The sequence below is a fragment of the Nannobrachium achirus genome (genome assembly GCF_963921795.1).
Source record: "Nannobrachium achirus genome assembly, chromosome: 2".
NCBI classification, from domain to species: Eukaryota; Metazoa; Chordata; class Actinopteri; order Myctophiformes; family Myctophidae; genus Nannobrachium; species Nannobrachium achirus.
In genome coordinates this window covers 44827400-44842617 of record NC_137811.1, presented here as the reverse complement: position 1 = coordinate 44842617, position 15218 = coordinate 44827400, and the positions used below count along the sequence as shown (strand labels likewise).

General features: G+C 40.3%; 1 protein-coding gene across 1 annotated transcript; it reads right to left on the bottom strand.

Annotated features, from left to right (window-relative positions):
- Positions 1–2784: 2784 nt before the first annotated feature.
- On the bottom strand, positions 2785–10735 carry LOC308294807 (transcription factor E2F3-like; the record flags this gene model as incomplete). Its single annotated transcript, XM_080737674.1, has 8 exons — positions 10390–10735; positions 7824–7938; positions 6776–6906; positions 6071–6159; positions 5652–5821; positions 4465–4577; positions 3578–3719; positions 2785–3107 (listed from the first exon to the last, which is right to left on the bottom strand). The coding sequence occupies exons 1-8, from the start codon at positions 10657–10659 to the stop codon at positions 2785–2787; spliced, it is 1353 nt and encodes a 450-aa protein (XP_080593800.1). The 5' UTR covers positions 10660–10735.
- Between the last annotated feature and the right edge of the window lie 4483 nt (positions 10736–15218).

Sequence of the window (15218 nt, the reverse complement as noted above, 5' to 3'; positions counted from 1 at the left end):
TAAAATGTGAACAGTGGTCGGAACAGTGCCCACGCTAATGAAATAGCATACCTGTGATATGACTGAAACGGCATCTGAAAAATATAAATCAATGAGGAAATTTGAATCGTATAAATGTGGATTGAAAGACACACACACACACACACACACACACACACACACACACACGCACTATGGCATTTGTCTCTATACCCCATTGATATTGTCAAACTGAGCATGGGAGAGGTAGCCTATTATAGTACCTAGTGCACAGGAAAATTAGAAAACTGTACATCAATTTACACATGGCCAGCTCACTCTTTAATGAGCTTCTTGATCTAAGTCACACAGGCTATACTCCTAGTTACTCAAGCACACATGAGCAAATAAACAGTTTCACTTCAATCGGTGGCTGGTAGGTTTCTGAAATGTACCAGCCTCTTTGGCAGTTTAACAGAAACACACAAGAGTGCAGTTCTTTTCAAGGATGTGATCAGAATGAACGAAAACAGAGCAACGCCTGATTGACAGAGTCACATGCTGAAAATGGCAGATCGTCAAGCTTACGAGTCAAATCACAACATGTGAGCTTATAGATCTGCTATTTTTGGCGCATTACTCTGTAGTACAACAGAGAAATTGCTCTTTGGAAATTAGCAGGTGACTTTTCTTTTAAGCCACATCTCAGAATTTATGAATTAATTATTTTGAAATTATAAATACAGTACACTTGTCACTGCTCAAAGAGTATTGCTTCAAATTGTAATGGCTGTTTGGTAAAAAAAAAAAAAGAAAAGAAAAAAGAAAAAATAAGTGAATTACCCAATCTGTCCCAGTACAATTTGGTAATCCAAAGGTGTGTAAATGAGCAGGTGGCTACTGTATGGAATTTGTTACATTAGCATACACAGGTTATTTAGATTCGGAGAGGGGCTTTATGTCCAGGTTATGAACAAATACACTAAGAATATAATACTGCCTCAGTCATTTGTTAGCTGGCCACAGTATTAGTTATGCTTACAATTTTAAAACCAATAACAATGTATCAATTAATTATGTTAACTGCTAAAAACTCGTGGCTCTGCCTGGCCTGCACCCACAGTGAATCACACAATCAGAATCACACTGAGTAAAACACATCTCACACAACTCAAATGCCTCAACCACACAGGAAAACAACATTGTAAATGCAATAGCATTCAGCCAAACATGAACATTATTAGGGCAATTTCTCATAAGGCAGATTCTGTTGATAGAAACAGGATTGATATAAAGCAGCAAGGAGGAGTTCCAGGGCCAACACAGCTAAGTCCTGAGTGTTATTTATACGTTTAAGTGTATCATGGTCCTGTCCATTTTTATGAGTTAAACTATAACTCAGGAACATGCTGTGTATTATCACAATAAAAGAGTTGGTTTGTGACCAGGTTGCAAAGTCAAGTCTTTTTTCCTGTTATATGATCCAGATGTGATGGCTTTTAAAGATAAAATCAAGGATGCTGCGCAAAAGGCTTATAATCGCCTTCAGACACTCATACGCTATCATTGTACACTGTCTAAAAATATATCAAGACCAACTGCTCCTTTCACAAATTAGTATTAATGTGACCAAGGGAGTTTTAGACTTTGACACAACTGGCAAAAGTAATCGCGCAAAGAGGACTGCCACTCAAAACTTCAATCTTGGTCCTCATATTTTTTTAAACATGACATACATAAGATATATATTCTGGGGATTAAAGGAGAGAAACAGCCAAGAGTATAACGTCCCACTCGCTCTAAACTAAAGCATATAAATACTCTAATCAGTTCCATTAATTATCCCTTAAATGTGTTCAAGTACTTTTCCAAAGCAGTACATCTACTTTCACAACCACAACAGGTCATACACTCTAGCAGATTATGCTCATTTGGGACTTTATGAACACAACCCTAGGTATGAGGGCACCCAACATGTAAACTCTAGTTGAGCAGCCACAGATGCAGAGGGCAGACCAAGCACTCATTCTGCGCACTACACACTGCCTACCACAAAGATGGCATGCACTCAGCCATCCCAATTCATGACGCAATATCAAATTTGTGATCCTCCTATGTTGGGTACTTGAGCTGCATTTTGTGATTTCTTTCTATTTGACATCTACTTGCACAACTCTTGCTAAATCCTACACAACCACAAAATGACAACAGTCAGCCGTATGAGCCCGAGTCATCCAAATGGGGCAGAGGAATGAGAAGAGTTAAAGTTCACAAGAACCTTTTTCGTCTCTTCCTCTCTCTGTATGGTCATATGTACCTCATTTCAAACAGAAAGATGGCTCCCCTTCCTAAACTCAAGAATCTGACTGGACAAATGCACTTTCGGCACCACACCTCTTGTACAGCGCCAAGAGAGCATGATGCCATATCTTGCGTGCTTTTTTTGTCAAATCACTTTTGTCCATCACTATGCTAGCAGGCTTAGCAAAGATCAAAACTGGAAGAACTGGACGTTTCCTTGAACTGACCTGTCTGTGTGAAATCACATATATATCTTTCTAAATTTGAGACTTTGAACTGCCACTGACTCACTGTATGAGAAAATGAGACCACTCCATGAGAGAAAACAAGGCCTCAGTTATGTCCCCAGATCTGCATATCTAAGGTTAGCTATGCAGGTCATCCAACCTGGGGCTTGACATCTTGGTCAAGCAAGCCGCAGGTGTCGAACAAGTCGCTGGCAGTTTTTCATTTGTTTTTCCTTTTTTGCACCCGTCCCTCCCGTACTCAACAACTCACCACTCCCATCATTAACATTAGCCATCACTAGCTACACAGGAGGTCATCCAGGCCAAGAGAAGGCATCTTATCGAAGTCATATGCATCAAACAAATCACTGATCCCTTGGTCGTCTCCCAGGCCCAAGAGGTAGTCATCCTGGTCCAGAAGTGGGGGTCCCAAGTTTAAGAAGGGCCCAAGGGCGCTTCCCAGAGCCCCCCCAGCTGAAGGGATCTGATCTTCGGTTTGCTGGAGAAGACTGGAGAATGGGGAGGTTAGAGGGGAAAGAGTGGTGACAGAGACAGCTGCGGAAGAGGGTGGAGGTGGAGCAAGAGTGTGGCCGGTAGAAGTGGTTGTGGTGTTGGAGGATTCTATAGAGAGACAAAAAGAAGACAGAGCCGCTCAAAGTGTGTTCACAAAACAGGCAATCAGACATGGAGTCCAAACATCTACTATTCTTAGACTCCCAGGACTGGTTTATTTCTAAAATAACTCTGATCTAGGATGATTCTTTTTATTTTATGTCCCACATATCTGGAACGAGTTGCAAAACGTTTAATGGCTGTTGTCTCTCCGACCAGAAAGAGGTAATAGTAATGCTGTCCAAATTACAATAAAGATGGTAACACATCTAATGTCCAATCCAGTGCCGTCTGCTTCAAATAACTTTGACATCATTACAAATTGATGTTTTGTTTGAAATAATATTGTTTGAAGAAAATGGTCGAATTGGGTATCTTACATACACTTAAAATGTTCCATTCTAAATCTCCCATTTACAAAACTGCCGGTGTGTTAATGTCTTTCTGGTATGGACACGCGCAAGCAAACTGAAGCAAACCTTGAAGGACTTTGAGGAATGGGGCATTCCCGTTGACGTCCACATTGGCATTTTTAACTGGACTTCTGGGGTCACTCTCCTCATCTGAACACAGTAGGACATCTATAGGACCTTTAGTACTGGTCAGATGGATCGACAGACTCTGGAAAGGGAGAGATCATTTAGCAACAGACGCTATTTTTATTTTATTTAACATGTTTCAGGATAACAAGCACAAACGCTACCTTAGCTACCCTGTAAATACTCATACAGTAAAAATGTGTCGTCAAAACTACCAACTGTCGACAGGTTCCATGTTACTTTTTGTTAATGACTTAATCACAATGCTTGGTTCACTAGTGAAGATTCGGGTCGTAACAGTGTGCCTAAGTAATTTGGAGGCCCATGTACCAATAACTCAGTGAAATGTCAGTTGGCACAGATGAAGTGCTGAGAGCAGCTTTCATTCAGTCAAGTGGACAAGACAATGTAGTTCACTAGCATAGTTTCAGTCGGTTGTATGGGAGTATAATTTGTTATTCCCTATGAAAACAACGAATAGAAAGAATGGTGGATAAAATAGACTTTGTGTAAGCGCTGTTCAACACATATGGCTTCTGCTAAGATAAATACTTCTAATATGATGACCTTACAAGGACATAACCCGAACGTTCCCGTTGACAGCGCAAGGAGGAGTATGGCAAATAAGACTAACTCCAGGACCATTTAAATAGGGCCTCCATGTAGATTCAGAGAGGGCAAACTATCTACAGTATAACTAAAACACAACTAACCAAAACTGTGTTGTTAACATCCATACTGCATAGGTAAACATTTTTACCAACAGCCAAGGTATGGTATGTTTCGGTCAATATTGTTTTGTGTGTACGTGTGTGCATGTGTAATACCTCTTCAGGGTCTGGTACTTCTAGCTTAGTGTCTGTGGGAGCTTTGACCAATATGACAGTCTGGTCTCTGAGATGTGCAAGCTGCCTGATGTCCTGATATGTTACATAGGCATATGTGGAGGGAAGGGCAGTCAAAGAAAAAACAAGACTTGACTTGCGCAATCAATAAATAAATAAACAGACATATATGCTAACGCATTTAAAAATAATGATTTTAGAGACCTACTTTTATTTAATAAAGCAGTGATCTAAGTATGCCTGGTTTTATATGATAACATCTGCATGGTGTTATTAACTTAATAATGCATATTTTAAAACTCATAGCATGAAGTACAAATGTAGTGCCATAGTGGATGCTTACATATCAACACATACCAGTGTAATGTGGCAACCAGATAGTTCTAAAGGCCCATTCCCACTGGGCCAGATAACAGATATCTGGAGATATTTCTCCAGATATTTTTCCATTCAAAGTGGATGGTAGATACAGATAAAAAGAATATCTACCACAGATATTTGCCACAGATACTTTTATCTGTGGCAAAACATTTTTTATCTGTATCTACTGTACCATACACTTTGCATGGAGAAATATCTGGAGAAATATCTCCAGATATCTGTTATCTGGCCCAGTGGGAATGGGCCTTTACTCCTTACATATTATCTGAAACATGAAAATGTTTTTCTACCAGCCAATTATTTTAAATGAGTGTTTACCGAAACTATAAATGGTGGTGTTCAGCTATTATTTAAGCAAGTAAATCCTAAACCAAATCCAGCCGAGATAATACAGTGGTCTAGTTGTTAGCTGTAGGTGTTACGGTAGTTTACAGCAGGGGTCTTCAATGTTTTCAGGCCAAGGACCCCTTAGTTGAGAGAGAGATGAAGCAGGGACCCCCCACAATCTGTTCATAGATTCCATATAGTTTCACTGTTTGACAGCACAATCATCAGTGTATTTTGAATTCATGTCAATTTGTGTTTTCAGATATTTAACCACTTGAACTGTCAATATTTAATAAACTTGACCTTTCACTCAGACTTGGTCTCGCTCTTTTCCCCTCTACACCAAACCTCTTTGCCAAAAATAGTTGATCTACAAGCTTACAACACCTCGCAGCCTGAGGCGTTGTGAGCTTGTTGAAGACCCTTGGTTTACAGTAAATGTTAACGTTCCTCATAACCACCAAAAGGATATTTCTGGTTGTTTGGCATCTCGCTCATGTGTCGTACATCCAGGGAACATCTCTGAATGAGTTGTTCAAGCCGCCGCTCTTCTTCCTCCAAGGCGGACACTTCTGCAGTCAGTCTCTGTCTCTGGCCCAGCGCGCCCTCTACCTCTGATAAGCTATGGCCCCTAGGAGAGAGAGAGAAAGATGGAGGGTAACCTTGCATAGCCAGGCTTACTCATCTGAGAAGAGAAACGCCTGGGCGCGATATGAGGAAGAGAACATTCTAAGAGGTGGGGCTAACACGGTGTGAGGTTATTTCTGAGTTATAGCAATATTTAATTCCAATTAGCCCAGTTCAAGACAAAACTGGCTCAAACTTGATAAAACAATAAATAAAGTACAGTATAATGAGGAGAGACAGAGATGCAACTTACATCCATTGGATATTGTTCTTTGATTTCTTCTTGATAAGATGAATTCCCTCTAGTACATTAGTGATGTCATAGAGTCGTCTTTTCTGGACCTAAATGTAACAGATACATGTATCATCACCTGACCTTTTATTAACAATGTTTACTATGCATCTACCTTTTGTTTGAAACTCAACATGTCACCTTCTCCAGCTCAGTGTAAATCAACCGTAAAAAACTAAATCAGTCACAATCCGTGAGTATTATAAATGTTTTCCATTGCATCACAAAACAAAACCTTCATTAAACCCAAGCCAAATAGAGGCCAGGTCTTGTTTGCTTTACTTGGTTAACAGACAAAACTATTAACTAGTTATTACTTGTGTAAATAAAAAGTCACTAGTTATTATTTACACAAGCTCCCTGATAAATGAACTGACACATAATAATTAATAGATTATTAACACTGTCATGTAATAACTACCACTAATAATATGAACGATTGTCTTTAGCCAATGGTCGTTTTCAGTGCCCGTTCTTGTTCCATGCAGTAGACACCATCAGGGTTACAGATCACCCAGAGAAACATCTGACAGTTTGGGCCACCATCCATTGTGTTGGTACCTGGCATCTAAGGTACAAAACCATCCTCCTGTTCTGACACCATCTTCCCATCTGCCAGAATTTGGTGTGTCACTTTTAACACTATTTTGGCTATATAACACTGACCTGCAAGGTTTCAGCAGCCAGGTTGAGGTCCAGAACACCATCAGAAGACTGGCCTAACAGCTCCACAAACTTCTTGGTAAGCAGCCCCAGGGAAGTGTCATACCTTGTCTTCTCTGTTGGAGATTTTGGAGCTAATGCACAGCAAGAGAAAGCGTATTCAAAGTTTCAAACCAATCCACAGCATGTAATAATCTGTATACACAGCCACTGACTGTAGGGGGCAACAAGAACATAAGGTTCTTCTGCCAGACATGACCACCAGTGGTCTTCAACAGGGGGTCCGGGACCCCTAAGGGGTACTCAGAGTTACTACAGGGGGTCCTTCAAATCTTTGACCGATAGAAACTTTTTTTTCTTCTTTTTTTATTATAACCACTTGAACCCTAGCGTCCATATTCTGAAAATAGCCGTCTACAAGCTCAACGCCAGCACAAGGTGTTGTGAGCTTGTAGATTGGCTATTTTCAGCGCTCTACACCATGAACTTTGGTGTAGAGAGGGGAAAAAGAGCAGACTAAGTACAGAGTGAAAGGTCAAGTTTATTAAGTATTGACGGTTCAAGTGGTTGAATATCTGCAAACACAAATTGACATGAATCCAAAATACACTGGTGATTGTGCTGTCAAACAATGAAACTATGATGGAATCTATGATAAGGTTGTGGGGGTCCCTAATTCATTCTCTCTCAACTAAGGGGTCCTTGGTCTGAAAACTTTGAAGACCCCTGGTCTAAAGTAACTAAGTAGATTTACTTAAGTACTGTACTTAAGTACAGTTGTTAGGTATTTGTACTTGAGTATTTCCAATATCCATCACTTTTACTTCTACTCCACTACATCTCTGATGCAAATATTGTACTTTTACAATTATTTGAAAACTTTAGTTACTAGTTACTTTGCAGATATAAATGATTATATTATAAAACATACATTAATCCACATTAGCCCTATTTTATACCTAAGCTAATAGCAGATCTACAAGCTCACAACACATTGCGATGCGACACGTTGTAGATCTTGTAGATCTGCTATTTTGGTTCACCGTCTTACTTTTGGGGTTTTTTAAGCGTGTTCCGTTGGCTCCAGATGCTGCTCTGCCTCTAGAAGTCCTGCTTGGCTCTGGCTGGTATTGATCTGAATCGTCCAATGCCAAACGCCTTTTTGCCTGCATAAAAATTAAAATAGTAAGTGCCTGAACCCTAACAGTACATAAGTATGCCCTCATGGCTGGCACACACATTAGTAATGTCTTCAGTCCACTTTAAATGTATATTACAATGTACATCACATCATCCATTCCGTGTTTCTCCGCTGTTTTATTTCATAATAAAGTGGAATTCCACCCAGTTACATGCTTCAAGATCTAGTTTGTAGTCCTGCCGTTCCTATATGCCTTTCTTATTATATAAGTTTGGTGCAGGTAAGCAATGGTGCGGATTATAGCTTTAAATGCAAAGATATGCAATTTTATTCAAAGAAAGGTAACAAAAGCAAGCCAAGTTGAAGACACCAAAGCATTGGCTGTGGGATAGTCTTCAATGGCTTTGGATGGATAAACATTGCAAAAAAAAAAAAAAGAGAAAATAAAAAAGAAAAAATAATTTGGCCAATGGTTGTAAATATTTTAATTCTGGGAAATAAATGAAATCCTTTTTGGGGGGTTTTGAGATTGTGGCACTTCAAAAAAATGGACCATATGAAGGCCCTCCAGATGCAAAGCTGTGACCTACATGTAGACAGAGGATTGCCTTACATTTTAAGGGAACCGAATGTAACCCTCAAAGTAATTTCCTCCATGTGTCCCTTCCGAATACAAAATCCACAGAGGCAAGTTGCATGTTACTTGCACCAACTGTTGTGTAATGTCAAGAGTACCACAATTTATTTTTGTTGAAAACCTTGTCTAGAACCATTTTGTACATGAAACACATTGTAGGTTATGTTCACCTTTTGCATCTCTGCTTTATCTGTACTTTCAGTTCAGTCTGTTCACCTTTACAAAGTTAATGTGTGTAACAGTGTTATAAAACATGACCAGGCTATCAAGCATTATACAGAACTCTACACACTACAGACTTGATCTTGCCCATGCATGAATAAAATGTCCTCTGTTTACAGTCAAACTGTCAGCCATTTTATATCATTATTTTAGTCCACTAACTGGCCATGTATTAACCCTGAATAAGATGTAATGCTTGATATGGGATATGAAAAGATCGAATAGTTGGTTAGTACTGATTCAATTTATACATTTGACTGGTCAGTGAGAATGGTGGTCTGCACATAAAGTACAGGAAATGTGGCATGTGTACCAACCAGTGACTCAGTTTCACTTTGCATCAAATACAGATATATGGTTACATCTCTAATACTGCAGGATTAGGGTCAAGGCCAACACAGTGCTTTTCAACAATCAATGTGGCTACTAGCTTTGAAAGCTAGCTCATGGTTCCAAGTGCCATCCAAGTTGGCTTGCATCTTCACACACGTCTAGAAGATGGAAAAACAAAACAAAAACAAAGTACCTCCGCAAACTGATACGTGCAATTAAATGTTTATAAACTCCTGAACTTGAATATCTTTGCAAGTTGTGTAATGTCATGTTAAGCGTGCAAAAACATCGACTGGTGTAGTGTTCAACTTCAACCACCCCACCAACATCCCTTCCCCCCAAACCAAGACACCAGCAGCAGCGACTAGGCCACTGCTAGTAATCTCTCAACAACATTTTCAGCTGTTTTCGAGGGTGAAGCGAGCTCAAAAGCACATAAGTATGCATAGCATGCTTTGGCAGGGGCAACGTGTGCTTCTTTGAAATGCAAATATCTACACATTCTCGTTACTTCGCGGAAGGCAGCGTATGCCTGCTAACCAGCCCACTTCGTTAACTTGGCTAGTTAGCAGCGTTTAGCTAGTTTGAGCCCCCGTGAAACGAGTCTAGTACATTAGCCCTGAAACATGACGGTCGAATCCCACGACCGTCGTGGATGAGGTTCGACCGGGTGAGGAGCAGTATAGCCAATTCTGCCATGTACGTCTACAAAAACGTTAACTTTTCAAAAATAACGTTCTCACTGAAGGCTCATGAATGTCACAATATCGTACGCTCAAGCAGAATTACCCGTACCTTCCGTATTGTTTAATAAGAAGCATTTTAATCCGATCGGTCGCCATTTTCTAAGGAAGGTTTCAGTGTATCAGAGTGCAGTACACTTCACAACCGACGGGGTCGCGTAGTGGAAAGTATAGACAGAAAATGGCCGTCGATCGGATTAAAATGCTTTTTTATTAAACTATACGGGACATAAGGGTAATTCTGCTTGAGCGTAACATATTTCTGACATCGGTGTGCCTTCAATAAGCACGTTATATTTTTTTTTAATCTGAACGTTTGTGTAGACGTACGTGGCAACTTGGCTAAACTGCTCAACAGCAGGCTGAGGTCGATCCATGGCTCTCGTGAGAAACGACCGTCATGTTTCAGGGCTACTAGTACATGGACTTGCTAAGTAGCTATAGCTGCCGAGACAACAAGCTCGGCTAGGCTAGCAAGCTAACAATCTGCCGTCGTTTGTTGCTCCACATGAGTATTAAAGCGAGCGGTGGGTTTTATTACCGGTGGTCGTCCTAAAGCGGGTCGTTGTCCTGCTCCGTTTGTTGCGGCTTGCTGTGGAGTTGAGTATAGGTTGTTTATTTGAGGCTCGCTAGATGTCTGTGTAATGTTGGAAGGTGCTGCGCTGGTTATGATCTGAAAACAAGTCGCGTTAGATAGACCAGGGTTTAAGCGATCCGAGAGGTTTGTTAAAATTAAGTTGTTGTCCAGAGGAGACCCCCCGACCACCGCTAAAATCACTTTATCCGGAGGCGAGGAAATCCCTCTTCTCATCTTGGTCAGGCTCGGGGTACCCCCTTTTGTCTGTGTACTTTCGAGCTCGTTTGACTGCTAATCCACCGTAACAAATTCAAAAATACTCGGACTGAAGTGCAGATGAGAATCTGATGTATCGATGTTTACAAAGTATTTCGTGATAAGATGGTGCATTTAGGCAGATGCAACGGATTAAAAAGTAGCGCGACTGTCGGCTCTCTCGTCCAGAAATGGCTTCAGGAAGCGGACTGATGAATGAAGGGATACGGTTTACGCGCTCAAGAGCCCTCCCGCGAAACTCAGATTTCCCGGGAAATATTCGAACAGAATTTACATGATACATGTTATTGGTCGCCCTGAAGAATGCCCACGCCCACATCGATGCAAAAGTGGCGAATCCGAGAGCTGCGTTCGCTGCGCCACGTGTTCATTGGGCAGTTGTAAACAGGCGACGTCACTTTGTCACGCCTTGCATAGTTTTGACAAGCCGGCAGGTGGAGCACTTTCCCAAGGCTTAGACAAAGCTGTCTGGTGCTTCAAGTTCAGTCAGTCTGGAAACGGATGAAATGATAAATGAACAACATCAATACCTTTATTTTCAAGATGAAATCTCGCAACATTATTGGATACGGCAATAAACAATTGTAAGCGAGACCCCAAGCTTTGTTTGTGTGTTGGCTTTCATTGATTGATTGATTGAATACTTAGTTAACAGTTTGCCCCCCAAAAAAGTACATAAGTAGGCCTACAGTTATACAAGAAAGCTCAAAATAAATACATAATAATAATAATAACACAAAAAGCCTGAGGGCTTGTTTCCATTGTGGTCCTATTCAATGCATCAAGACATATAAAGACATAAAATACATAGCTACAAGACAATAGGCCTACTATGCAAGAAATCATCATTACTAGGTGTAATACAAGTATACGAGTGGCCTTTAAAAGCCACTGTCCTTATTGAACTGGAAAATTTGCTGTAGGATAAAGTTGTTTTGAAAAGATAGGAGGGTATCAATAGCCTCAATTATCATGGCAATTCGGACATATAATTAGGATTATTTTTGACAATACAAAATTAGTGTAGCTAATATAAATGATAAATTATTCGTAATATGTTATTAAGCCATACCTATATAGGCCTACTTGTAAGACGCCTCAGGGCGGCATGCGACCAGTTATCCATATATGGGGACACCTGGTATCCATATATGGAGATCCATGTAGTGTATATGGAGATATGCTGTGAGAGCCCAAACATGCTTACTCAGTTATTTGTTATGTGAAAGTCCTATGATGTCTATGACATCTGACATCATACCCTTTTATGCCCATACATGGAGATCCCTGTCTGTAGAACCAGTCTTGTTAGATATGGGCTTATATAATATTGATGACATCAGGGAACTCCATATATGGGCATAAAAGGGATTCTGTTAGTGTGACATCACAGTGAAGCCAGAGTGTAATGTCAGAGCGGCAAACCCATTCTGCTATAGTGGTTCCCCTGAGATCACAGTGACAAACCCATAGAACCACAGTGTCAGGTGTTATAGACAGAGATACACACAGTATACACACATACGGACAAGCTGTGACCGTTCACATACTAAACTGCGACCTACGGACTGAGTTAGGGCCCAAGGTGGAGGGGCCTTAATTATTTTATACTTTAGCTATTTTTGAAAAGTTGTGAAAATGTGTGCCAATCTTTGAATATAATGTATTTTTTAAGCAAACATTTGAAACCCTGGAATGAAATATTTTGAGATGGGGGGTCTGTGGCCAAATACATATCATTTTGGGGGTCTTTCACATGAAAAAGTTTGAGCACCACTGGCACTGACATAGAATTTGGTGTGACACCCCTGACTACATCCACACCATGCAACATGTTTGACAGATAGGCCTATCCATTATCTATGACCCCAGTAAGCTTCAGTATAACAAGTGCAACCAATATCACAAATACGCGATATGTATGGAGACAATGATATTTTATTACAGAATAATAATCATGAGATCCAGAGTAACTTATAGTAAACAAGGTAATAACATACCGTACATCAAATGTGTAGAGATAGTTCAATGCCTCAGTAATCCATAGGTAAACCAAGAACCTAGCATCTACGGTATAAAATCAAAAACTATAGTATCACCTCATTCGCAGGTCAACAAATTAACCTTGCACCTTTGCATAAGATGACTGCATGGTCGTCACTCAGCAACAGGGACGTGCTGGCCATTGGGAAAAGCGGGACAACTCCCGAACGGCCGGTTCATTCCCGGCCTGTCCAGGCCGGCCATTAGGAAACAATTAAACTGTTTGCACAAAAGTAAAAATTAAACTGTTTGCACAAAAGTAGTGAAAACAGCCGATCTACAAGCACACAACGCCTCGCACCGCGAGGCGTTGTGTGCTTGTAGATCTGCTGTTTTCACTAGTTTAAATGATAAATACAAAACAAACGGTTTTGGACATACAAGGTTTCCACCCGACAACGACGAAATATAACTAATGTAATTGGCCCACTGGCTTGTCATTTGTCATGATCTGAAATGGCAAATCTTTGAGTAGCAGCATCTACTATATCTCTCTCTATAGCGCCCAATTCTTTTTCCCGGGCTGAATCAGGGGCCCAGCACGTCCCTGCTCAGCAAGGCAAGTGCTACAGACTAAGGTGGAGTCTGAAGATTGGGAGTGGGTCTCCAGTTCCAACTGCAATGGAGAGTTTGTTCCTGGGAGCCAGAAGGGGGAAGAGTCTGTGAAGTGTGGAGCATTGTCCCGGATGTTTTAAGGAAGGTTCTGACATCTTCCCTGTGTTAGACCAACATCAGTGTTTTGTTCTCGGGCAGTAACCGGAAGCCAATGTAGAATAGGGGGTGACATGAAAATTTTTAAGAGAATAAGAGATGCTTTCATCCAACTCCATAACGAAACTGTTCATCAGCAGGATCTTTTTTTTCCTGATTTACTCACATAAGCACTTGTAAGCTTTCCACACTTGAACCTTTTACCGTATACTTCATTGACCAGAGTCCTAGCAGTCTAAATACTAGGCCACTTCCTTTTTCCATTTACACCAAATCTCTTTGCAGAATATAGACAATATTGTTGATCAGCTATATTTCTGCAAGTTTGCCTATTTTTTCTGAATAAGCCATCTATTATGACATGCCCAGAATAGGGACAAAAGGGTTCAAATAGTCAAATTCCATATTCAGGGCTCTGTCAGCAGGGAGATACCTATGCAACAGGTCACACTTCAGAAAGTGGTCTCTGGAGATAAGGTCTGGCAGTAGTTCTTACTACTCACAGTAGGAGCAGTGGTGTGATATGGATTTTAGAAGTGTGGGTCCTCTAAATTCATGACATCATACGTGCACGCTGTTTTTATTGTTAATTAGTGTTTTTTATTGTTAATTAGTGTTTTTATTGTTAATTAATGTGTGCATATGAGGCGCACGTGCGTGCAGCAAAATAAGTGTGGGCTCGCCGAGCCCACGCGAGCCCATGGCATCTCACCCCTGAGTAGGAGTAAACATAGGACCAGAATGGAAAGTCCCCAGGAGTTATTTGATCCTTTTAGCCTTAATATCTCATGCACTATTACCACATGCTGTTTACATTTCTGATTAATTAAGTGTTCAAAATAAAGAAAGGTCAGTCATACAAATACTGTACACAATTATTTGCTGCACTATAAGGGACAGCAATTAATGTATATATTTTTTCCTACAAGAGACAAGTAGCCTATAACCAAAATAACCAATCAAAATTCCTATTGATTAAAGATTAAGTTGCAATGAAATTATATATTTCAAATAACATCAAGTTGGAAGGACCCATAGATTACATTGACATAATATGAGTGACAAAAAACAAGGAAAAGCTGAATGAATGAAGAAACATAACAAATGCTGATGCTTCCATACAAGTGGACTGCATGACATAACATCCTATCCCACTCTGTGGAATGTAAGTATACTGAGAAGGACCAGGTGACCCAGATTTTGGATGAGATGGTAAGAGGATAAGATCCACAGTAACAGCAGAAAGATGTTATAACCATCAACCATGCCATGGATGGCAGGAGCTTTGGTCACAAAGACTCCTCAACTGGCTAGTTTTCAATGTGTTTCAGGAGAGCTTAGCCTACTAAAGTGACATCTACATTTCTATGGGAAAAAGATCAGTTAATAGGGTCAGGAATGGTTTGAGTTAACTTGCCCCCATGTGTCACCAGTATGTAGGCTATATATATCCTATTTACAATATTGTTTATCATTTTTATGTAGGGTTTATGTAAAAATATGCAGTTTCTACTTCAACCAACAGGTATACTGTAGGCCTATCCTCAGTGAATCTTTTTAGAACATCTATTCAGTCAGTGATGTTGCTAGGAAGCAGACTGTCTTTGTTAACGCAATAACAAAGCATTGCAGATTCCATAGCACCCCAAATCATAACTGACTTCGGAAACTTCCAACTGGACTTCAAGCAACTCTGACTTCAGAAGGTTGACATTTCTATTATAAATCCTTGTTTTGAGTCGTCTTGTGTATTATTGTAATAT